General features: G+C 38.3%; 1 protein-coding gene across 9 annotated transcripts in view; it reads left to right on the top strand.

The window, feature by feature from the left end:
* PHACTR1 (phosphatase and actin regulator 1) overlaps positions 1-25,099 on the top strand; it is a 304,744-nt gene that overhangs the window by 205,963 nt on the left and 73,682 nt on the right. For all 9 annotated transcript variants that reach the window (XM_085051888.1, XM_085051887.1, XM_085051892.1 and 6 more), the window contains one exon: positions 22,934-23,014. In XM_085051888.1, coding sequence (XP_084908014.1) covers positions 22,934-23,014 — 81 coding nt within the window. The remainder of the gene's footprint in view (positions 1-22,933; positions 23,015-25,099) is intronic.

Genomic DNA, 25,099 nt, shown 5'->3' with positions numbered 1-25,099 from the left:
AACCTTTGTGTGACCTTAGAGCAGAATGTTTTGGACAGCATCTTGTGCCAGTGAGTGAGTTAACTGTGTATTTCCTTGCCATTTCAAACAGGACCATGAATTTCCCTTTGGCTCTTGCTTTCTCCTCTTCATTTATGCATGCTTCCTCAACCAGTTTCTCCCTCTCTTTCCTCCTTTGTCCACAAAAATGCCTGCAATCCTCACCACTCCTGTGCTGCCAAAGGCATTAAACCAGCAGCAGCAGGGAAGTGCCAGCCTGGATCGGGGCATGCAGCTGGTCACCCCTCTGTGCCTGTGCCTCGGAGGCACATCCTGAATTGGTGTCTCTCGCAGCTGAGCCCCCAGTGCTCAGAGGTGTAGGCTAACAGGAATATAATAATCTCCATGCGAGCTAAGTTTAGAGAGCAGTGAACTTGACTGCTTTAGGCATGCTCTTAGCAGACAGTTTTTGCCATGCATCTGTAGAAGGGCAAAGTGAATTCAAGAGGACAGTTTTGTCCTCTTTGAGCACTTTCACCCCCTTAAGGCCAGTAAAGCTTGTGTTTTGAATTCAAAAGGCTGGACAGAGCCCCTGCAGCTACTTTTTTGGGCAGTAATGCACTCACCACAATGGACAATAAAATTAGGTAAATATTCCCCCCCTTACTCCCAGCTGCAGCCATCTAGAATCTCTTTTGGTAGATCCATATCTCCAAATGTGATTGTCATTAACAGAATAATAACATCAAACTCAACTTTCGTCCATACTTTTTTTTGAACTCCTGTTTAGTTTATAAACAAAAAGCTGGTATACTGGAAGAGAAATTATACATCTCCTGCTTCATTTCCCCTGGTTCTGTTCTGGCCATAGTCTTAGATCATTGCAGTCAAAGAGCTAGGTCTTCCTAAGTGCCCTAAGGCATCTGTAGGGGACTAAAGTGTTTCCCTGACAGTTACAATAATTCTGTCACTCTTACCAAAATTACTGTTTCTGCAGCACCCCTCAGGGAGAGCATGGTGTTGACAGCGAGCTTTGGATGAAATTCCATGAAATTTTTCTTCACTTCCTAAAAATAAAACTGAACTGTATTTTCTCTGGTGTGTTATGGTTTAGGTTTTCTGAAACGGTGTTTTTGAGCACTCCTTTTTTATGAGATGGCTTATCAGAGAATTTTATAAGACTCTGTAGATACTAAATACCTGTTGAAAATTAAGACCTTTTAAATTGGACTCTAGAACCAAGAAGCACAGGCTGTTTGTTATATCACTGTATTTTAATATACTGAACAGCACTGAAGTGAGTCTTGATTTTAGGTAGTAGCTTTCAAACTGCAAACACACAGTGACAGCACTACAATAGCAAATATTAAAATGAGAGATGTCTCTGAGGGAATGTAGTTGTAGCTTATATATGGAAAATGATTGGCTAAAAATAAACCTTAAAAATAATTCTTAAATAGACCCGCAAGGACACTATGTATATTTTTCTCTCATTAAAATTTCCTGTTGTCTAAAATTATCTTTAATTAGGATTGCATAACCTAACAATAAAACTGCTGAGGATTAGAACCAGCAGACACATTCAGCTCAAGGCTTTAATTAGATTAAGCTCTTCATTGCCAGAAGTAAAAGATGGAGCATTAGACCTCTTTAACATTTAATCTTGAGAATGCTTTATAATTGTATTTAATATTATGTGGGAAAAGTTTACAGGGAAAAAAAAAGCAGTCTGCCAGCATCTTTTTATGTAATGCTTGCTTAGCTGTTTGTCTCATTTTAAAGACAGATTGTTTCAGGAAGGCATACCAAGATGGGAGCGGGGGTCTCACATATATATACAGTCTCTTAATAAAAGTACAGATTGCCTCTAAAGTAGCTTTGTCAGTAGCTATGTCCCTTTCATCCCTATTTAATCCTGTTTTCCTCAAGACCTATGGAAAACATTGAAAAAGAGTAAGTCTGGTAGTGTTTCTAGTAAATCATCAGATCCATGATCAGTGATCCCAATGGGCGGGGTCTCTAGTGCATTGTGCTAGCTAGTGCATTGTGCTTTATGTTGAAATATGTTCCTACTCAGGATATGATGTTAGGTGGCTAATAAGCAAATTTACTAGCCTTTTCACAGCTGCAAATTCCCAGTGCAAGCATTGGAGATCCAAACTTACAGCTCTGCTGTCTGCACAAGGTACCAGCCCATCATGATCCAATTGCAGAGACAGCAGTATTTTACTAAGCTTTGTTGTAATCATCACTGTTCATCTTCCACCTACTTCTCTGAGACCCTCAACAGTATAGGATGGAGCTTATTTCCACTTTCTTAGCAGCAGATTCCTGGTGTGGGGCATGGAGATGATTGTTAGGGTTTATTTGCTTCACCAGCACAGCAATGTAAGATTTAGTCATTTCTTTCCTCTGTGCCTGCACTGCAACAACATCCTGGAGAGAAACCAGGTGTGCAACCTCCTGCAGGCAATGCAGGGGTTAGTTTTTTTATCCTCACCCATAAAGCAAAAATGTCTACAGAAGAGGACACAGCTGGACAGATGTGCTCTAGCAGGCATCAGCCAGCACTGAAAGGCAAAAGAAGCATCTTTTGTAGGTATAAAGGTAGTCTAAAACTTAGGACAGCCTCAGCCTGGCTCATGAAGTTTCAAGTTCTGTTTGTTCTCTTCAGTGCCCTTTACCTGTTGTCCAGACTTTAGTTCAGATATACACAGCTCAGTCCAGAAGATAAATGCTGTGGTGTTTAACTAAAAGATGCCATTTGTATTTAAAACGTGAAAACAAGTTCCAGAGCACTTAAATGTCTCAGTCCCAGAGATGTTTTGGTAAGATTTTTGGGAAGTGTCCTCTCTGGATTTCAAAACAGTTTGTTCTCTTGAATTCTTTTATTTCAACAGAAATAAAGATTGCAACAGTTGTGTTGATGTGAACTGTGTACCTTCATTCCATCAGGAAGGATAATAATAAATTTATTCAAAATAGCATGGGTTTTAAGTTTATAATAAGTTTAAGATATTTTTATTAACAGGTACTAAAGCAAGGCAAGAAGCTGTAGCTAATAATCAGCAAGGTCTGCTGTTTCTAAGTGAAAAAAACCCATAGGTGATGTCAGGTGAAAGACGGGCTTAGTTATTTTTGTCTTGGTGGACTTGGATCCTGGTCCAACTGAACATGATTATAATGCTTCAGAGTATTTCAGTTAACCACCCCAGTAACACTGCTACAGACAGGGAAATAATCAGTGCATTCTTCCCAGGGAAAGGAGGTTGCCTTTAAGGAGTTTGACCTTCTACCACTTCACAAAATGTCCTTGATGAACAGAGTTCAGATAACTAAACCTGTCTAAAGGTTGTTCTGCTGGACTAATAAAATCTGTCATTATTCGGTTCCTTAAATTCAGTAGTAAATTACACTGTGGGAGCATTTGCCCTGAGCATTCATACTCAGACAGAGATATGTGACGGGGTCTTTTTAAATAAAAATGTTAGATGGAGGCAATGTAGTCTTAAAGGAAAGCAATTCGTATTAGGACAATACCTTATCTCTTGTCTCATTTAAACTGGGCTCCTCTTAAGTGAACCTCTCATCACAAACCTATCTGAGACTATCACTATAATATGCTTGCTTATTTCCAAGAAGAAAAGTTAATATTTCTAATTAAAAAGAGGCTTGCTAAGGTATTTCTTAAATCAACTATCTTTGATGATAAGAGCTTCTTAGACATTTTAAACTTTTTATTTATTTATGTTGAAGCCATTTCTTCCTCATTTAAATTCTACTGGAGAAAGCAGAGTCATCACAAATGTTAAAGTCTGTAGGGAAGATGATAGTTTTCAGCTAGCTGCAACAGAAGTTATTAAGGCTAAAGGCTTATTTTCCTCCCTTAAATGAGTACTCATGTGAAAAACATCCTGTTTCAGTTTTCCTAGCTCGATTTGTGTTTTACTTGTATGTTTAGAGATGGCATTTGTAACATTTTCAGAGTGAGCCTGATATTTTTACTTACCAAAATTCAATTAATTTCAAATGGAACACTGCTTTCATTTCAGAAGAGTTTTTCCTGCACACCCATAGTTTCTGGGGTGTGTATTGAACTAGTTTGGTTGGAGATGTAGGTGCTGTTGATTTTTAGTTATTGGTCAGCTTTATGGATCCAACCAACAAAGTGATCAGATAGTGACAGTAACCACTCCACCAATGCAAGTAGTTCCTTTATCCACAGGAAATTATTGGGGTCACAACTCAAATTATCAGCTGGGTCCAGTAGTAAAAATACTAGTTGTATTCCCACTTTCTAAGCAACAGAGGGCTTTGTGGGGCGCAGATGTATTGTGCAGTTATCTGGTGCTTATTGCTACAAGATCTATGGGGCACAGAGCAGTGATGCTCCATCCTACAATAGCTATGGGGCTGGAGGGGAGAGTGCTCCATCCTCTGGCATTAGGTGCTGAAGAGTAGTGAGGGAGCTTCATCTGTGGATCAAGCACAGATGTGGAGTTTGCCTTAGATTTCCCATTGCAATAGTATGCAAGAGAGAGGATGTTAACACACTACGCTAATATTTGGGCTCTTTGATCTTCCTTGACAGAAGCGGCTGTTGAAATTCAAATGATTTATTAATTACAGCACAGCACCTCACAGAGTAAGAGAATTGGGTTGTGCTGTAATTTATGAGTCCAGCAAAAAAGCCTCGTGGAACTTTACAAAAAGTGGGGAGTCTGGGGGAAAAAAAGACTTCTTAAGCCCAGATTTAACAAAAAAAATAAGCAACTACTTTTATCAGTCTGACAAGGCAATTTCCTTTCCTCTTCTCCAATCAGCCTGAATGTAGGTACTGCATGTTTTCAGGGACTGAAGGAGAGGAAAAGAATCAAAGAATGAGAAAGGAACATCTTCTTAGAAAAAAAAATATAAATTCAGCAAAGAGAAAAGATACAATGCTTCTTCTTGGGCATGGTCTTCCTGGTAAGAATATCCTAGCTCACCTGGGATTTGATAGTTTTGTTTGGATTCAATCAGCCTTAAAGACAGACTCATCCTTTTTTGTCAGGTTCCAAAGCTGCAGGATATTACAGTTTAAAGGAAATATTTTATTCATAAAAACTGGCTTGAGGAAGTATTCTTCAGCAAAATGTTGAAATAATTCTAATTTTTTTTTAAAAAAACCAGCATAACTATTGTGATACTGTGGAAAACAGCACCTCTGCACTCTAGGAAGTGTGGTTAAAAGTCTGCCAGTGTTGGTGGTATAAGAAAGGCTGGCCCTGTGCCATACCTTTGTGATTAAGTTAACAAGCAGCTCTTTCATATTCCTTTTGCACCCTGCAAAATAAGCACACTCATGTTTCTCTTATAAAAAATTAGCTCACAATCAATGAACTCCCACTGATGCCTGTGCTCTTCATTACTCATTTTGAGTAAAGCTACAGTACACAGTTCCATGTGAATATGAGGATACATTTAAAGGACTATAGCAGTATGCAAAGCAAAACAATCTATTAGCAAAATTGGCCAGAAGGAAAAGTCCTATATTTATATGTTTATTTATTCATAGTTTCTAGAAAGCTGAACTCTTATCATATTTTCCTATGCACACACTTCGGGAGAAGCTCAGAAAACTTTCTTGCATTATCAAGGTATTTGCTCTACAAGCATGTAAGCCAATGAATTCTATCAAGGGCAAATTCATAAATAATCAACATTTCACCAAACAGGCTTTGGTCATCTCTTTTCGCCATCAAAATTCATATACAGCTTTTATTTTAGAGAGATCTTAAAAATATCTAAGCCAGAACTGGTCCTTTTTTGCCTCCACAATTCTTGCATCTGTTCTGTGCACTTACCTTTGCACGTCATGGAGGTTGGTGTAAAAACTTCCCTTGCAGCTGCTATCAGTGTGCATTTCCAGTGCTAGACCAGTTTTGTTCAGGTCTAAGCCATAGGGTAGAGGAGCATGGTCACCGACTGCAGCACAGGGATATCATAATGCCAGGTCTGTGCTCCTCTGAAAGGTTCTGCTCTTTCTGCAGAGTGAAGGTTAGGTTCTTCGTGTTTCTTTGTCCCTTGAGATTTACATTCTTTCCAGGGAAACCAGCAGAGCCCTGGAAACTGTTAGTGGCTGGCTGCAGGATCCACTGTATTCTCTACGTTAAACTATGAACTAAGGAAAATCATTCTCCAAAGGATTATGTTTCAGAGGAAGTCAGGCTTTAAGGATTACTTCAGTCAGTGAAGATAACTCAGAAATTATCTCAAAAACAAGAACAGTAACTTAGCCTTTGGATCAAGTTCCACCTGGGGCAATTATTTCGGCCTTCCCCATTCATACTTTACCCCTGAAATTTCAGCTGATGATGGGGTTTTTTCCTTCCCTCGAGAGTCACAGTGCTGTGTTTGCTAGCACATCACAATTATTCCCACCCTAGTACTGGCTGCACTTCAGGGGTGGCTGAGTAATCTGTTTATATAGGCTCAGGATATATTACTGTCTTTCTGATGAAAGATATAATACCAAAAGCAATTTTAATGTGTCAATTGATTTTTTTTAAAGTTTGATTTGGTTGTCAGAGCCTGTACCTAATGCTTATGTTACTGTGATTGCTCTTCTTGCAGCATGTCAGGCCTAAAGAAAGGGATAGAGCAGAACACAATCAAAAAGTCACTGGGAAAAAAAATTGCCTCTTCTTTATAAAGAATGTGGGAAATTAAATTCATCATAGATTTTCCTTTGAGCTCTAGTGTCTGATCTTTGATAAAAGTGACCTTCAATGGGAAGAGGACTTCTGTTTCCATTTTCTTACATTTACAAGGAAGATAGAGGTTATTATTCATTTATATTTGCATTTTCTCATGCATATAAAAACTGACTATTTTTATCTGCTCTGGAAGACAGTTATCCTGAGTAGTTCAATTTATGGCCTCTCCAGAAAAGAGTGGCAAAAAATATTTACCAAATCTGTGCAAAAGTTTGGTTTTCATATAATCTGTCAAAAGCATGTGATTAACTCTTTGGGGAAAGAGAACAAATTTACAAGCCCAGTTACATTATGCAACAAATATAATTTCAATCCCTTAAGAGGCCATTAACAAAATCAGAGGTAAACAAGCACCTTTTTAGCTGATATTTCTGAGATGAAATTAAAACAACAGTATGAAACTACTGATTGCCTCTATTTCCTTTCAGGCCTTTTTATGTACCAAGAAAAAATTCTAATAGGGAAACAACAGAAATTGGTTTTTTTTAAGAAGAGATTCTTGTCCTTTAAATTATTTTTCAAACTGTCAACTTACATTCTTGTTTAGAGTAAATTAAGTAATGCAAAAATATGGGCACCCTGCTGCATCAATTTATATCTTCAGAAAGCATATGAACTCTAGTGAATAATTTAATCTAAGATTTAAAAAGGTAATGAGGGCAGGATTTGGTTCTGTGATTGTAGTAATTAGTTACCTGAGTTAGGCATTTGTTTTTATTCTTGAAAGAAAGTCAAAACTCACTATAGTATGTTGAGATGGAGGGAAGCCACGTGGCATATCCATATCTATCAATTGGCTAAATAAATGCAGAGTCATTAGATAATTTTCTGCAAATACAAAATCATAATTATTTATTTATCTTCTGTCCTTTGCCAAGGCAGCAAGCCTGCTCTGAATATGTCCAATTCTATTCCGTATATAATGCTGACTGAATATTTTCCTAGAGTGCTACTTGGGGGTTTGAGCAATCTGCTCTGGTTGAAGGTATGCGCCAGAAGTTCCATGGCAGGAGAGTTGTAACTAGATGATTTTTAAGGTCCCTTCCAACCCAAACTATTCTACAATTCTGTGATTAGCAGACACACCTTCCTGACTCCTCCTTGATGTCTAACAAACAACAAAAAAAGGCTATTTTAGCTCCAAAATATTTAAGACAGTGCTAAGCAGATTTTACGTCCTGCAGGTTTTTATTTTTTAAACAACACACTAAAGATGCCTACAAAAAAAGCCCACCCAGGAACTGCACAGTGGTTTTCATATGTTCATCTCCTCCACCACGTTTAGCCTTTGACTTTCTTCTCAGATACATCCTTCAAAACCACAATAATGTCATCTGAATTCCAGGGGGGGAAACAATCTTTTTATTTTCTACATTTCTCTGGATTTATTGTTAAAATAGTAGCTTGAATCTCACACTCACAAATCTGGCTTAAACCCCACTTAATTAAAATTTCCAATGACTGAGATTAAAGATATTTTCCTGTCTAAACATTATGCATATTCTGCTCTGAGATTACTAACTTGGACTTCTAATAAAGCAGCATGCTCCGGATTGTCATTACTGTGTTCAACAGGGATGCTGAAAGGACAAGAGAGAGCCTTGTGGTGTGCTGCCTTTGGTATGCATATGGTGTGCTGCAGTATGGCTGCAGTGCAGGAGAAGGCTCAGATTTGTAAAGAAACATAACCTGAATTGATTTTAGCTGAAGTGGTGTGGTTTTGTTTGTACGCAAAGAAACACAAGGATAGCAGTGCGACTTTTACGGCTTTTATCCCTTTAGTGCAAAAGCAGTGGAACCTGCTGGGTTCACACTATATCCAACAGCAGTCCATGGCACCAGCATCATCCACCCGTGTGCCATGTCTCTGCATGCAACAGAATTTGCATTAAAGTCATTAATATTTAACATCATTAAATGGAAATTGTGGACTAATATAGACTGCAAGATATCTGGAGCATATCTGGGCAAACCTTGCTGAAAGCAGAGCCATCTCTGGAGTTTCTATGGGTTTCTCAATCAACTTTCAAATATTACAAGGGATAGACATGAAGGCTCTAAAAGATCAGTTCCAGCATTTGACTGCACTTAGTGTGAGGACTTATTTTGCTTCTTTCTGATCAGAATTTCCTTTGCTGCAACTTGTCCATTGCATCTTGTCTTTTCATCTTGTATTTTGCATATGATATGTAACAATAGGAGGCTTATAATTTTCGATTTAATTGGATGTATAAAAAGTTCTTGGTAAAGATTGTTTTTTTCTCAGTGTTACTAGAGCATCCCTCAGACCCATATTGATGCGTAATACTGCACTATGCAGCTGTGTGTAATGGTTTTGTTTGCCGTGTAGAAGGTAGACACTGCACATCCCACCCAATCTTCATGAGGGGATGGCAGATGTGCAGTCTTCAGCTTGACCAACACAGAGAACAAAATTTCCAAACCAGATGCATTTTCAGTTTCATATTTATTTAATTAACTGCTAAATTTAAAAGCAAAAGGTTTCACATCAGTTTAGCCTAATTATCAGACTAGTGCATCAGAAGCAGTGCCTTGAAAAGGTGCAATAGATGGATAAGACAGCAGATGAGTGTGTTTCAAATTTTGCCTTGTGAAAAGGCTGATGAGAACTCTGAAGATATGGTGTGCTGGTTCACCTTCACACAATCTATCCCAGTGTCTTTGAACTGAGAAATTTTATTGATACCAAAACCACTTGGTGTTTGGTTGCTCAATCAGTAAAAATACATTGATATTCTGAGGCTCAGCCATCCATAGGTCAGCCCACATAAGTAATCTTTATCTCCATAAGATGCCAGGATACTTGCTCGGTGTTTAAGAAGCTGTCCAAATAATGGCATGGATGTCTTGGGAGTATAATTCTGATATCAGTCACTCAGCTGTGCTCAGAAAGGGTAAGAAATGTTGTTTTACAAAGAGCTGTTTCTCATTTTCCCTTAATGCTTCTCATTTTCTGTTTGTATTTTGGAATGCAGCAACTCAGCTCTGAACAGGCATACATAAGAGAGTATTAACGGAGTATTTAGCTCAGTCAAGCTTTAAAAAGTTTGTTTCTTCATAAAAGCATAATTTGGGGATTTTTTTTTTTCAATTCAGTACAATTGCTTCATGGTACTGAAGCAGAAAAGGCAAAGATTTAATAATGCTGTCATTTTGGAAGTGCACACAGTGTCTGTATGAAGGCAGCATCATTACACAGTCACTTATGCAGCTCTGAGGTGAGATTGGACTGCCGGCCAGCCCTGCAACAAAAGACAACACAATGTAAAGGGCTTGTGTTATAGAACAGTACATCAGGAATTTTATTTTTGTCTACTTAGTCCTTTCTCCCTCTGAGAGGTTCATTAGTCTCCAGTGGAAGATTCAGTATGATTCCTGCCTTTTAAAGAACGATGTCAAATGGATAATTCTAGCTGCTTTTCATGCAGATACTTGAACACCTGTTTCTCCTTCATTTATCTGCCAAAGAAGATTAGTTCAGGGTAACACCTCCTGATTTTATGGATTACTGCTGTGGTTTTCATGCCTCATAGTAATAAAGGTGAATACCACAAATACCTTTTCTATAGGCCTTAAGCAAAACTATATGTAGCGAAATCATAAGATGTGTGGGTTGTATGCTAATTTTGCTTTTACATTAAGCTAAATTTAAGATGCCATCATATGTAACTGTCGTGTTTCTTCACAGTATAGTTGTCTGAAATGTACACCACCCCCTTATTCTGCAAGCCTCCGCATTACTATGGCAAATTCAAATATCTTGTAGTCAACTCGTTTCAAGGAACCTTGTAATATTTGCACATTATCAGTGTCATCTTTTCCTTCTGCTTATTTCTCATTTGCAATTATAATAATCCGTGATATTTTAGCCATCTCCACAGCAACTAATTATGATGGTAGAAATAGACTGACATCTATTGCTATTATGCAACAGAAATAAGTGAAATTTCACGAAAATAAATCATCCAAATCTTGCCGATGTAAAAAAGGACCAGGATAAAGTTGGAATAGAAGAATATTTACGTAGAGTTAATCACTAAATCATTATTATTTCTTCACTTATATCTGAATTTTGAATCTACATCAGTTATATTTTAATTAATGTGTTTATAGCAACATAATGGTACTTTGATAATCTTCAGAAAAATATTTCAAGGTGGTGTTAACTTTGATCAAACTTGTCATTGGCACGGAGCACTGATTTGCAGTATCTCTGTGGTTCTTTTGTGAATTATTTGTCAAAATCTGCAGAACAAGTCGACTTTATTCTCTGTGAAAAAACCATCTACAGTCAGGTCATAACCCAACACTGGGCAGAATTTCAGATTTCAGGTTCACTTTCCACTGTCATTTCACATACTGCGTTGTCAGAAAGCAATTAATCGTAATTAAGATTTGTCCAACATGAAATACAGCACACGCTCTTGTACTTCCTAACACTGAAAGAAACAAAGTAAAATAAAAGTCTTAGCATTCTCTGAAATTAATGAGTGAAAATTCCTGAAACCCGTGTTGAAAAAGGGTTTTAAGCCTGGATGCCACACTACCTAGTAAGCTACTTTTGCAACCAGCACTACACAGGCCCTGAAACCCGAATCCATTTATGTAATTTCAGATGTCAGTATGTTGAACTCTGTATTACTTAACAGGTTTGATTTAATCATGCAAGTCCCCTGACATGCATGGTAAGGAGATAATATTCAAGTTTTTTTTGAAGGCAAATCCACTGCCTTTGTGCATTTCCTGACAATTAGATAATTGAATCATTTTGTGTGTTGGGATCAAGGGTGTTTCTCCTGATTCATTAAATACATCTTTTAAAAATAAATATACTCCAGGACAGACACTGTAGGTCAAACCAAAGTCTGTGATAGTCCAGTATCTTCTCTTGTAGTCAATGGTTATGTTACATGCAAGAAGCAGAGTAAGCATCTATTTATCTGTCTCCTGACTTAAGAAATCAGATTGCAGCACTCAGAAATTCATAAGCTAAAAGCTGCATCCAAATCAAGCTATGTGTGGATTTATCTTCCATCACTTAGTGTTGGTGGAACCAAGTTACATTTTTAGCCTTCAGGGATATATCTTGCAGACAATTCCACAATGCAAAGGTCACCTCATGCATTCAGAAGGCAAAAGCCCTTATGGCATGGGTTTCCCCTCATCTCTGGATCTGGAAGCATGCCATGGCTGTGTGGATTCTTTGAAGGGCTATGCCAGGCCAAGAAAGCCCTGGCTGGTGTAGCTCCCACCAGAGGGTGTGTAGAATATGTGTACTGATGTTATCTATCCTGCTTTGTGCCTTGATTTTCCTCCAAGGGAATGGTCTGGTTTATGCAGAGCACAGCCTAGGTGACAGTTACCATGTATTTTTGTGAATATCAGGGGAACTAGAACCTTGCTATAAAAGGAGAGATGACAAAAAATATGGTTCTGCTATTATTGTTTATTTCTCTGCAAAATACCCCATCCCTTTAGTTCATTCTTTTTTCATTTTTTCATAACTATTTTTTGTTCTGCTGTATCTTTTTGGAGGTGGATACCCAAGCTTGTGTTAGCTGTAGACTGTTACACTAGCACAAATGGATTGTATTTATTTCCTAATAATTTCAAATTTCTGTTGCCTTTTCTTACTGCCCCAAGCATTAGGATGTTTTCAGATAATTCTCTGCAGAGTTTCCAAGCACTATCTTCTGAGTGGGAATGACTAATATAGCTGTTAAGTGTGTAGAGTTAGGGCTGCCTTTTCCCAAATGTCTTTTTTGCTCTTATCAATGTTGAATTTTGTCACACATCATTTAGTATCATAAGATCTTTTGTAGCTCTTTGCAGTCAGCCTTGGTTTTGACTGCAGTCAGCAAATTTTATCATCTCCCTATTGTCAACCTTTCTAAACTGTGTTTTTTTGAAGACGACAGCGTGTAGTGTTACATCCCACTACTTATGTATGGCACATTCCTTTTTGATTTCTTCATTATTATTCCACTAGAGGATAATCACCCTTGTCTAATGCAATTTTAATTCTTCCAATGACCTTAGCACAGGAGTCTTGGAGCTCTGAAGATGCCAACTAGGACCGAGCATCTTCATTCATTGACTTCTGTGAACTTCCCACCTCAAACCCAGGATGTTTTTTCTCTCATCTCTCTTCTGTTCTCGGTCTCCTATTTCTAGCTTTATTCTATATAACTGTTCCTAGACTGGTGGTATGGCTTACTGGTCTGTAATTCCCAGATGAGTTTCAGACTCTGAAGAATAGCAACCTTCTATTTGCCATCTCCCACTTTTCTATCTTATCAAGGTTACATGTCACATTTACTGTGTTCATGTTTGATTTCCTGAGGAACTCTAGGAAGAAAACTGTCTGGTCTTGGCATTTTGCTGCTCTCCATTTTATGGATTTCTTTAAAAAGTTCTCCAAGTGACACATCACTTAAAAGGACTTTCACAGTTCCTTGTAAAGAAGAGTTTCACTCTGCAATTCTGCTGAAGCTCTTCAGGATTAGCACTGCTGTGAAAAATATTTGGTTTGTTTATCATGGTCTTTTATCCTTCAGTACCATTGCTTTTAACCTTAGATCATCTGTGATTCTACCAATTTTCTGTTTGTTTTTCTACACAATGAACAGAAAAACTTAATTAAGTTCTGGAAAGCAGGGATGCTTACACTGAAATACTGAGATATGAGACAGACAATATCATCTACATTTATAATGTGATTACACTGTAAGAAATGTCCAGACTATTATCATATCTCATCCACTTCACTGTCCTTCCTACCTATTAGTTTTCAAATTTGCTTCTTACATCAGTACTTCAGTTCAAAACTGTTACCATCTAAAAGTGTTTCATGTCTTCTTCTCTATCTCCCCATCCCAGACAGGCATCATAACTATGTTTTTGCACACACACACAAAAAGCATTAACATATAACATTAAATGTAAAAATGCCTTATTTTCTTAGATAATTGCAGCACTTGCTGGAGAGGAGCATAAAGTAATTTCATCATTGGTGGATTTTTTTGAAATATTTCCTATTGAAATAATGGAATAATTCATACTACAAGTAGGATGGTGCATGCCAAATTCTCATGGAGCTGTTCTGCATTCATGTTACTGTAACTGAAATCGCAGTCAGGTCTTTTTTCAGTCTGTTGATTCCAGAGGACTGCCATGTATAATGGAAACTTTCTCTCCATCTGGGAATGTTATCTTTTCACCCCAAAGGAGTAAAAAAAAAGCCAGACCAAGACTCTGAATGTGTAAAACATGCTGAAATTTCATGATGGGCCTTTACTGTTGCTGGCACTGTTATCAGCTACCAAGCCAGAAAGCAGACTGCACTATTTTGGGAGATAAGATGCTGGCATTAAAGACACTTCAGGGTTTTTTTTGGCATTATGTACCAGCCAGCTAGTGCCATTGCACAAGCTGGAAATATCATCCAAATATAATTGCTGGATGGTTTGACAGCTGCAATTCAAGAATCTTCTTATTTTGGAGGAAGTGTTTGTTGCTTTGCGATTCAGTCATTCCTATAATCAAGCATTAAATGAATGATTTCCTGTTTGGCTCCTAACGGAGGTCTGTGTTGAAGGGTTGATGCCAGTTCATTCCAATAACAAATGCATTTTTAATTTGTGTGTGTTTAGTCAAGATTTTCTGGGGTGTACAACAGTAGTGATGGTTTCTGAGAAGTATATGAAATATTCATAACATCTCTCTCAAAACTGTGCTAAGCCAACTTCAGATTTAAGTAGGTAGTTTTTAGACACAAGCTGTGCTTTGTATCATTTGTTTTTAGTAGGGGTACATGTGGACACAGATAAACAAGTCCCCATCTATTGTGTGTGTCAGTTTGGGAGGCTACAGTGTGCTAATTATTCCAGTGTAAGTGAAAAACTGTAATTTAGTTCACCAGTGTTTGAATAACATGCAAATATATTTTAAATTAACTCAGATCCCTTTCTAGTGAAATAGGAGCATCAAGCAGAGCAGGCTTTTTTCAGTGTAGTGAAAATAGGATGTTGTTAGGGAGTAAAACACCGGATTTACACATCTGTCTGGCAGCGGGTAGCAGGTAATATATGTTTGTAAAGTTACAGCTGCAAGGTAAACTCAAGCTGTAAAACTACACAGCAGTTGGCTATTGCTATAGAAAGAGTTGTGCTGCTTGTCTTATCGATTACAGGTCTCTTTTCTATCAGCGAGGTGATCCTCCCAGCTGCAAACAAGGGGACCAAATATTGGCCAGTAGCTTGGTTGTCATCTCCAGGTGGTCTATCCAAGCATTCTTTCTGCCTTCTTATCATCAGCCTGCGACTGTTTTGGTTTTATCTCAAAATCTTCCCCTCTTTTTCCATCCCAGTAAAGATGACTCCTTCACCTTTAAAAGTTACACTGGAGAATTCAGTTTTCTGACATCTGCTAGACTTCTTTATGTAAACTGTGCTCTGTGTTTTGCCATCTGGATGTGTTGTCTGATGAGCAAATCCAAAAGCAGCAGCTTGCCCAGTTAGTTATATGCCATGTGTAAACTCTGTTATGGAGAGAGCTCTCCAGAGAGTCACAGGAGTCATTATCTTGTTCAGGCGATGCCCACCATGGTTTTTGCTTTGATGAAGGTCCCTTGAACAGTGAATACACTGCGGAGTATTGCAAATATACATTCCTGCTGTTCCAGATGACACTGCAAATCCCTACTGCAGCATCATCAGTCTGGGTACCATCTTCTCAGGGTAAAGGAAACACCTTGCAGGTATCTCACCCAGCTCTTCACCCATTTGATTTTAGCATTGTTTTTGTCTGTTTTATGTACAGAAATCTGAGACTGCAAGGTACCTAAAGCAAGTTGAGTCATTTATAAAAATCAGACATTCTTTGGGATATACAACTGCTGCTGATGTTCCTAAATATTTTTTTCAGATGGCATCACTCATCTTGTCTGGCTGCAAAGGTTTGATGAGTAGAACCCGTGTTCTCAGTGTTTCTTTGATAATACAACCTTCTGCACGTTGTTTCAAGGAAGCCTGTAGGAGAAAACATAATTTGTGAACCTGTAAATGGATCGCCTACCATAAGTATTGCATCAGCTGCCTTTTGCTGGTGCTTAAAACATAACCTCATTGCAGTAAGAACTGTGGAGATAATCGCTGTGGTCAATTTATCTTTAACAGCTATGGCTACATAGGGTGCTGGTAGCAGTATGGACTTAGGCAGGCGCTGTTCTAGCCTGCCACGTTTCTTGCTTGGATGAAAGCCTTCAAATAAGTCAGTACCACCCCCTCACTACTGTTTTTGATTCCTAAATGAAGAAGTCTCCAAGTGCCCAAGGTATGGCTTTGCACTCTGTAATCACACTGAAATTGCAGAGCAGCTGTACATTAAAATATGCTGTTACCTTGTTGCAAACTTCTTTAATTAAGTTGCAGAATCTCCTTTTTCATTAAGCTGTGGAAAGCAATATCTGGTGGTGGCTCAGTTTTCCAGCGCTTGACCTAGTACTACCTAGGAATTCATGAAACACTGTGCAGCAATTCATAAGTAAGAATAGAAGAAATGTATTTTCTTTATTTTTTCAATATACTGGTCAGCTTTCTGAATTTCTCCCTGACTTGTTGTGCAGTACTTCTCAAGTGTGACTAGAAAAGCAATGATGTATAAAAGGTATAAAAATGCGAGTCTTTCCAAAATCCTGCTGATAGATTATCACAGTTCACTGACACAGTGGAGTTCTGTTTTGCTGTTTATTAGCTGGGCAGCTGAGGGTGGTAACATTTTTCTTAAGGTGTCTACAAGCTTGTTTTCTTTTCAAATCCACTCTCTTAGGGTTTTGATTTGTTTTTTTTCCAAACACGCAGCTTTTGTTTTGTTTGTCAAGATTTCTTGTTTTATCTGCTGTTTTCATGCATTCATCTTCTGCCAGGCTCATTCAGCTTGGCCTGTGAAATCCATTATGTTGGGTTTCTTTGAATCTAGCTTGAAGTGTAGTTCTTTCCCTAGGAAGACACCTTCTTTGATTAATTTTTTTCAGTCCTTCTGTATGAAAAAAAATGCAGTCTATCTGTTCTTGGATTAGATTTCTGATTTCTTTAGTTCAGAAAGAATTAAGAACTATTGTGGTAGAGTTGTTCGTATTTAATTTCTCTGACTTTCTTTGTGTTTGCTGCATTTTTGGTTGTATGCTGTATTTCTGAGTTGTGTTACTGCACTGTGATCTCATGTAGTATGGTTTGCAGTATTTTGAGTAGCTTGTGCAATTCTGTGTCTGCAGATTTGACTTTGCATCCACTTTACTCCCAAGTCTGTCCTCTGGCAGTTTACATATAGTAATGGTCAGTTGAAATCCAGAGTTTTCTTAAGGCTGATTTCACTTCTTTCCCAGTTTTACCTTCTGTCTCAATCAGTAAGGAAGAGATGATTGAATTTTTATCTGTAGTTACCAGGTGTGCCAACTGTTATACCTCCTGAACAATTCCAGTTAGTGACTAGGAATTTTAGATTTGATTCTGCACTCTCAAAGAATGTGTATATTTTTACTGTGTTATTTCAAAGGCTTACCTGTCACAAATGAAGATTAACCATGCTCTCAGTCCAGTGCTTCTAACTGGAAATGGACTAGTGTCTTGAGCTGCTCTGAATTTGAGTGGAAGCAAGATGCCCTAACATCATCTTCTCCATGCTTTTACATACTCGCAATCTAAAATAAATCCAGTTGTACTTGCAAGACTGGAAATAAAATAAAAATAATCACTTGGGGGTGATTGTGTTTAATTTTATTTTTGCCTCTTTTTCCTGTTATTTGCCTTGATTTCAGTAACAAATTTTAAGTCTAGAAGGGTCATTTTCCAGCTTAGAGTGTCCCCTGGTCACAGAACAGGTGCTGTTAATACTTTGCTACTGACAAAGCAGGTGACAAGCCAAGTTGTTTCAGCTTGTCTGTACAAGCTCACTTTTCCCCCTCTATAATGATCATCCTGGTTTGCTGAAAGAGTGTTTTGAGTTACTCTTTAGTGTGGCATCAATCCTGTGGGGTTTTTCTGTGTTATTAGTTTGTCTGGTAGCACATGCCACAGAAGTTTTCCAAGTGATTCACATACTGAAGGGAGTTTGTTTGGTCAGCTGATTTGGAGGGGCACTTCTATGCATTTTTTAAAATCAAGCTTAACTTTTAATACTAGCCTATTTTTCTCCTTGTGATGTTCATGTATTTTGTTATCTCTCAGAATGGGAGTGTTAGGCTATAGTCAGAGCAAGAAATGTCATGGGTGGACAGAAGGACAAAAAGAACCTTCTAATCCATTCTAGGTAGTAATCTGTCTGAATTAGATTTTGTAGATGGTACTGTTGAGGGAAAACCCAGGCTGATATTAGAGAGACTCAAAACTTCTGTAAGGAACTTCAAATCTCAAAGATTCAGAAACATGTTGGAATATTTTTACTTTCCTCAGTCTTCAAGAGACCTATGCATGTTTGAAGGCAAGCAAAATTTATATTTAGCACTGAGCAAAGCAAAATAGTTATTTCAACCAAGCTATGTTTTGGCATTGGTCATAGCCCAAGCTCACAGCAGCAGTGCTGGGTGTCATGCTAATAAAGTAATCCCCAAATTAATGGAGCTCTCTATGAGCTGACACATCTACATTTTCCTCAGCTCTAAGACTTTCATCTACAGCAGCATTTATTTTCTTAAAAGTACTCTCTTCAGTCAATTTTGATTTCAGGAGTATTTTCAGCCCTATTTTATGCATCTTCATCTCAGGTACTCACCCTTAGCTTCCTTTACAGTCAGTGAAGCCTGAGAGGCACTTTAAGGTGCAGTTCAGTCTTGTTTAGATGCTTACTGAGGTTAATCATGCCTAATATTTGCTCTTAATATATAATGAGGCCAACTCAGAGACAGAAGCCCACACTGTAAAAATTTATATCCTATGAATCCTGCTCCATTTGATTGCCAAAAAAGTCTACATAGTTGGAAAAATTTCAAGATGATGTAACATTTTTTAATACGTAATCCATCACATTTGAAAATCTCTTCTTCCTTATATATCTAAAGAAAACATTGATGGTTGATTATCTAAACACCAATTGCAAAGCAATTGGTTTACTTGTTTCTAATTATTCAGATCTGAATTACTAGCAAAGCAGGTTCCTATTGAAAGCAAGTATAATTGATGCACCAGAAATCTTCTGCTCTCAGCTCCATCCTGTAACAACCTTTGCTTTCTAAAATCGTCATGAAAATGGTAGTGGCCTTTGAAAGGAAGAATTCATTCAAAGCATCCCCCAGTGCTTTTTAAGACAAAGGCCAAGGACAACCTCAGAAAAAAGCGAGGTTAGGATCCAACTGGCCAGCACAGACTGGGATTTAGTTTCAGTTGTCAGATGAAAAGAAGAGGGAAGGACTTATTTATGTAGTCCATCCCTTGGTTTAAGCAGCAACATGATAATTGCTGCAAAGGAGGATAGTTTATCATTATCTTGAAAATAGTATTTATTATTAATTTATTACTATCTCCTGTAGATGCAGGTTGGAATAGTTCATCTGAGATGGTTTAGTCTTGGGGGGAAGGCTGGGAGGACAGAAAGGTTATATGTCCTGATTGCACAAATGCCTCTTTGGCTGGTTAATGGAGCAGCAGAAGCACTTGGCACAGAGGCAGCAGAGAGCTTCACCTTCTCAGCTGGAGGAGCAGCCCACAACCACTGCCATCATGGAGCACAGCAGCCTATTAAAGGAATAAAGACAAACTGTGTTTGATTTCCAGAATGGAGGGGCAGGAACTCCTCCTGACCCTGTCAAGGCTTTACTGATCTTAATGGGTCTGCCACAGAGAAAAACTCTGCTTGAACCAGCCGAGGGATGCTGCTCCTGAGGGACGAGTTCAAAAATACCAGCTCAGAAACATTAATAAAAACATTTCCCACTGTTTCTTCATCAAAGCACAAAAGAAACAGCGTACTGCAGAGCACACTGGCAGAATCTGTGCACTTCTACCATAAAATACACATAGGCTCATTTCTATAAACTAGTAACGGAGAGTTTCTTGAAGAGTGGATGAATTTGTTACAGTAACTAGTTTCTGGCATAAGTAGATCCCATAAAGAGGGCTTAATGCTTATTTCTAATCTCCTGGAAGGTTGTACAAATGAAAAAAGAGGTTAATCACCAAGGAAAATCACTAATGAAGTAATACATCTTTTCTTAAATATTAATTATATTTCTTTTTTCCCATCACAGAATTTACACAGTTCTCATGAATCAAAGATTAATTCAAAGGTTTATATTTATCCTCTGCTATGAATGGATTCCTTCTCAGTGGAAAGTGAATGAATTCATTTTGTACCAGCTTTCTGCTTGAAAAGAAAATCCTTCATAAAAGAACTGACAATCTTTGCCAGAGAAATCCAGACCAAGTAAAGCATTTCATTGTTCAGGTTGTTAGATACTAATGAGTTCTGTATCTAAGTGCTTGTATTTTTTTCTCATCTGATCAGCAGTAGCATAGCAGGTTATGCACTTAAATGTACGACTCTTGTTTGGGAGGAAGATTTGTATTAAAGAAAGGCAGCATGTTCCATAGCTTTAGTATAACATCTGTTATTATCATTCAGTGCTGCTCTTAGCCCAGCATGCCCTTCCTCTAAATATCTTATTAATTAAACTGGCATAGTAGGGAAATAATTAATGCTATAAGTCCTGTACCTACTTAGAAAGGATTTAGAAGCTGAAAAAAAATGGTTTTGTCTGAGCTTCAGCTCAAGTGTTGAGGGTTTTTCATTCTTGAACACAAGCAGATTACAATAGGGAGTATCTGAAAAGCCTATATATATACAATCTTCCAAATATATATATTCTATCTAAGAAATTCTGTGACTGCAAAAATAGTCTGCTACTTTGAGGAGTCTTGGTCGCTACTGGAGGGTCTTCCTCAGCAACTGGTTTGGAAGAGACACTCCTGCATTTCTTTTTAATGCCCTGACAGCCCTTTTTAGCACTTGATTCCCCAAAAGCCTTAATTCCAGTCTGCAAAATTACTGTGTTTCTTGCCAGTACTATAATAATGTGGTGGGACCTCCTAGTCATGAAGTCGGTAGTAATGCTGCCACCTTGCATTACCAGCCTTTGACCGGGCAGGAGGGTGAGACGGTGAACCCAGGTGGGTGCCAATGAATTTGTGTGTAAAATGTGGATCTGGCACTTAGCTATCTATGGTCAAGTACAGAAATATAATTTCCTGTGTCTTTGTTCTGTGGGCAGTGCTGCTATCTATATGCAGAAACTGCTGCTTTGCTGCTGATTCACCTAATTTGGTTTCCCACTGAACAACAATTTCAGTTTGCTGCTTATTCTAACAGAAAATTACACTTTTTGAGACCTGTTGGGAAAGGTTCTGGGTGCCACCAAATTGCTCTTTAAACTCAGTAAAAGTTTTAACAATTCCTTTGGTAGGAGAAAGCTCAGGAATTAGCTGTAGCTTGTTCTGGCTCTGTTTGGAAGGTCTGAGGGTAGCTGTTCTTGAGGAGGAAGAAAAAAAAGCTTTGAGTGCTGTACCAGAATCAGACCCTTTCAGTACAGGGAAAATGCAGCTTGGGAAGCAGTCTGCAATGTGACTCCAGAGATTTATTGTTGGGCCTTTCTTTTCAAAAGCATATTAGAAACTTAGAAATCAGTGTTTCATTGGAAGTCAGCTGAGGTGCCTAAAGCGCTTCTTCAGATGGGTTTAAGGCACTCAGGAAAATGCTGTGGCTGTTATGTTAACAACCTCCAAAATAATACTGCACCATGTGGCTGGTTAATAGGTATGGGGCCTTGAACTTCAGAAAAGGACCTGCCTTTAATTCTGATCCATGCTGAAGTTCAGAGAGTCCGTCTCTCCCTGGGGAGACCAGGGTTTTTAATTAGCTACTGACTGTACATACTGTTCATCTTTATCCTGAAGAATATGTGTTCAAAACTGATTTTAGAAATGGGGAAGCCTAAATTTATGCTATGGAGAAGAGTGAAGCAGAGTTGGCCTTGTCCATACTGAGCTCTCAGTATCTGGCAGCAAATAAGTTGCAATGAGCGTGTGTGCAGGTGTAAGCATAGCTAATTCACCAGACATGTGTGTACCTGTGGGAACAGTCAACACACAGCAGTAACCAAGAAAGGTTACACCCTCCAGTTGTCAGGGAAGGAGAGAGGGTTTCCAAGCTTCTTTTTCTTTAAATCTGCCTTGGGCAGGCTGAGGATGCTAAGTCCCAGTTCATTTGTGTGTGCGTGCATCTGTGCTGGGTCTGATAGAGGAGCATATGGCAGAAGCGCTTTGCCCTTGACTGTGCCTCTTTTTTGGCAGGCACAGGCTTGTTTCTCGCAGAGCGGGTGCAGTCACAGCCACTCCTTCACATCACTTCTTGTGCCCCTAGCTTGCTGACTTTCAGATCTTTGCCTGTGTGCGTGTCCTTCGTGGTGTTTTGGTTAATTGGACATTGTTTTAATTACTACTGCACTAAGGAAACGTGTATTTTCTATCTGTCGTTTTGCTGCCTCAGTGACTGCATCTCCAAGCAGCCAATACAGAACTCGAGCTGTTCAGATCTGATGTAAATTGCAGTGGCTCTCTTGGAATTTCCCTCCTTTACATCTCTTTAGGGGAAAACACCCCTCCAGGGAGGAAAAGGCTCTGTTAAACAGCACTGTCCCAAACACCTTGATCTGCTCTCACTGGAACAAGTGGCAAAGAAGCCTTGGCTTCCATTCTCTTCCACAGCTTGGATACAGTCTGTGGCCATGTTCTATCACCACATCTTTCCTTGGTTTGAGCCTTTGTGTTGCCTTCTTTCTTACCTTTCCCTGTCCAGTTTCTGCACTTATTTCCTTTTTCTCCCTTTGCTGTCTCTAATTCTCCACAGAAATCAGAAATGCTTGGCTCATGTGCCAAAATCAAGCAATGGGCATGCAGACATGCCCTCAAATCAGTCAATCAATCGGCATTTCTGTCAATAACAGCTGCACTACAGCAGCAGACAGATTCTCTGGACTGCCAGTAGCCTTTATTTCGAGATGCAAAACTGCCACTGACTTGAAGAGGAGAAAGAGCATTTTTTAAAATGCCTTTAAAAGGCATACAGCCTTTTAGAAAAATAATTTCCCTTATTTTCTATTTATATTGACCCTTATCCTTTGCTTACAGCTTTGGAAAGAAAAATGTCAATGAGGCAAAGCAGAGAGGAGCTTATAAAACGAGGAGTGCTGAAAGAAATTTTTGATAAAGGTAAGTGTTCTTGCTTTCACAACAGTAAATTGACATCCCATTTAGTTTTATGGCCAGACATTACATAATTAAAACAATAGGAACCAGGAACAGAGTTCTGAATTTCAAGACTGTGCAAAATAAGATCTCTAAACACTTCTCTTGGCTTTGCTGTGGTCTGGCTCTCTCTGTTGAATACATAGGATAGTTACTTAGCAAATAAAAATGAAAACTGATGAGAAATATAAAGCAATAGAAATAAAAAGTAATAGGCAGTAGTCACTGACTGCAAAGAGCAAAGCATCTAGACTGTGGAGAAATGTAGTGGGTTTGTGCCTCTGTGTATTGCCATTGTCTGGTTGAGTCACTTTGGGATTAACTGTTGAAAAAATGGGAAATATTTAAAAAGGGAAATATTCTGATGAGCACAGAACAATGTACTTTCCCTTGAAATAGCTCAGAAGATATAATAATTCCTTGTTCAGGATAATTAATTTGTTGAGTTGGTAATGTCTTATTTATGCAAAATGCCATTGTTTTACAAACATCATTGTTTTACACTGGTAACACAATACATAGTTGACATCTATTACATACATGTCAGTCTTTGAGTGTAGCTTTTATTTGTTTTGCTGCTTTCCTTGTCAATAACTAAGGCAATTAACTCAACAAATTATATAAAGACATAATGAAGTTACCTCTTAATCACAATAGAACTGATGCATATGCCTCATTAATTCAAAATCTAAAAGTTTTTGACAATAGCAGTACAGAATATGCTATTGAAATCAATAGAAGTTAGAAACTTCCACAGATATTCGAAGTATAGACTACTTCATAAATTCAGGTTAATTTAAATCTGCTACCTACTTTCTACTCTAGCTTATCAAGAATTTAAAAATTTATTAACTTAATTTTAAGTGGTTTTTTTTAAGTGAAAAACAAGCAATAACAGGAAAAAAGTGTTTATCATTAAATTTTCCAGTTTCTACTAGTTACGTGTTGTAGTGTGTTCTCACTATGACCTGCTGCCTTAGAAATCATCCTAGATGCAAAACAACTCCTGGCAATAGGTTTGCCCTTCCCGGTGCTTTTTGTTGTCCATGTTTTGTAGTGTGACTCAGATTGAACCTGCAGCCAGCGAGATGTGGTCCAGGCTGTCACACCAAGTGATCAGTGCCTCAGCCAGCTAGGAAAGCAGCCTGCAGTCCGGGGTGTGACCTCCTTCACCACTGTCTCACATCCCTCATGTAGCTGCCTTCTGAACCATCCTTACATTCACCTAAAGGCATCCCCAGGAAAAATCTTGTCTGTGAAGTCTGACTCCACCTTCCATGTTGAAACTTGGGGAGATTCCCCTTGTATTGCTACCAAAGCACTAGTTTTTTCTATTAATCAAATAATGATGTCATTTGTAAACTTCTGTGTCATCTTGTGGAGCAGATACTAAGTTGTCTGGAGGTCTTTGAAAGAAAGAAATTAATTCTTCCTTATAGTAATTTTTCAGCTTTACAAAGCTGATATGAAAAGAGGTAGGGCAGAGAAGAAAGTGGTAATACACAGGAATAGCAGCAGTAATCAACTAGCTATGATGATACAAGGGTGTGAGCAAGGAAGGATGTGTAGAGCAAAAACATTCTTTTCAGTGGTCTAAAAATCTGAGAGTAATTCCAATAAAGGATATATCTTACTGAGAACCTTAAGTGGAAGTAACATTTTCTTCGTAATTCCTGTTAGGTGACCTCTAATCCTTAAAAAAAAACAACAGACATTTAGCATTTTGTAGCAGAAGGCTTTATTTGATTATGGTAGCATCTTCCATGCCAGGAGGCATCTTGCACAGGCAGTAGGTGTAAATGTCTTTGTCTCCCATAACTAAGAGGTGGGCAAAGCAGGAAGAATCAGCAAGTAATTTTGTGAGTAATTTTGGCTTTTTCTTTTTTAAAAAATCCATACCGATCAAAGGAAACAGTGTGGACAGACTGACCCAAGAACAAAAATTCTTGCTGTGTTCTTTGTGTTGGTTTTGTCATATCTTCTATGTTGAAGAAAAGCATAATTAGCTGGTTTGTTTGCCTGCTGTTTAAAGTGACACTCTGACCTGTT

Source organism: Lichenostomus cassidix, chromosome 2 (assembly GCF_008360975.1).
Source record: "Lichenostomus cassidix isolate B80296 chromosome 2, HeHo_3.0, whole genome shotgun sequence".
NCBI lineage: Eukaryota > Metazoa > Chordata > Aves > Passeriformes > Meliphagidae > Lichenostomus > Lichenostomus cassidix.
Note: the sequence above shows the minus strand (reverse complement) of the source record. Positions and strands in the feature narration are given on the sequence as shown.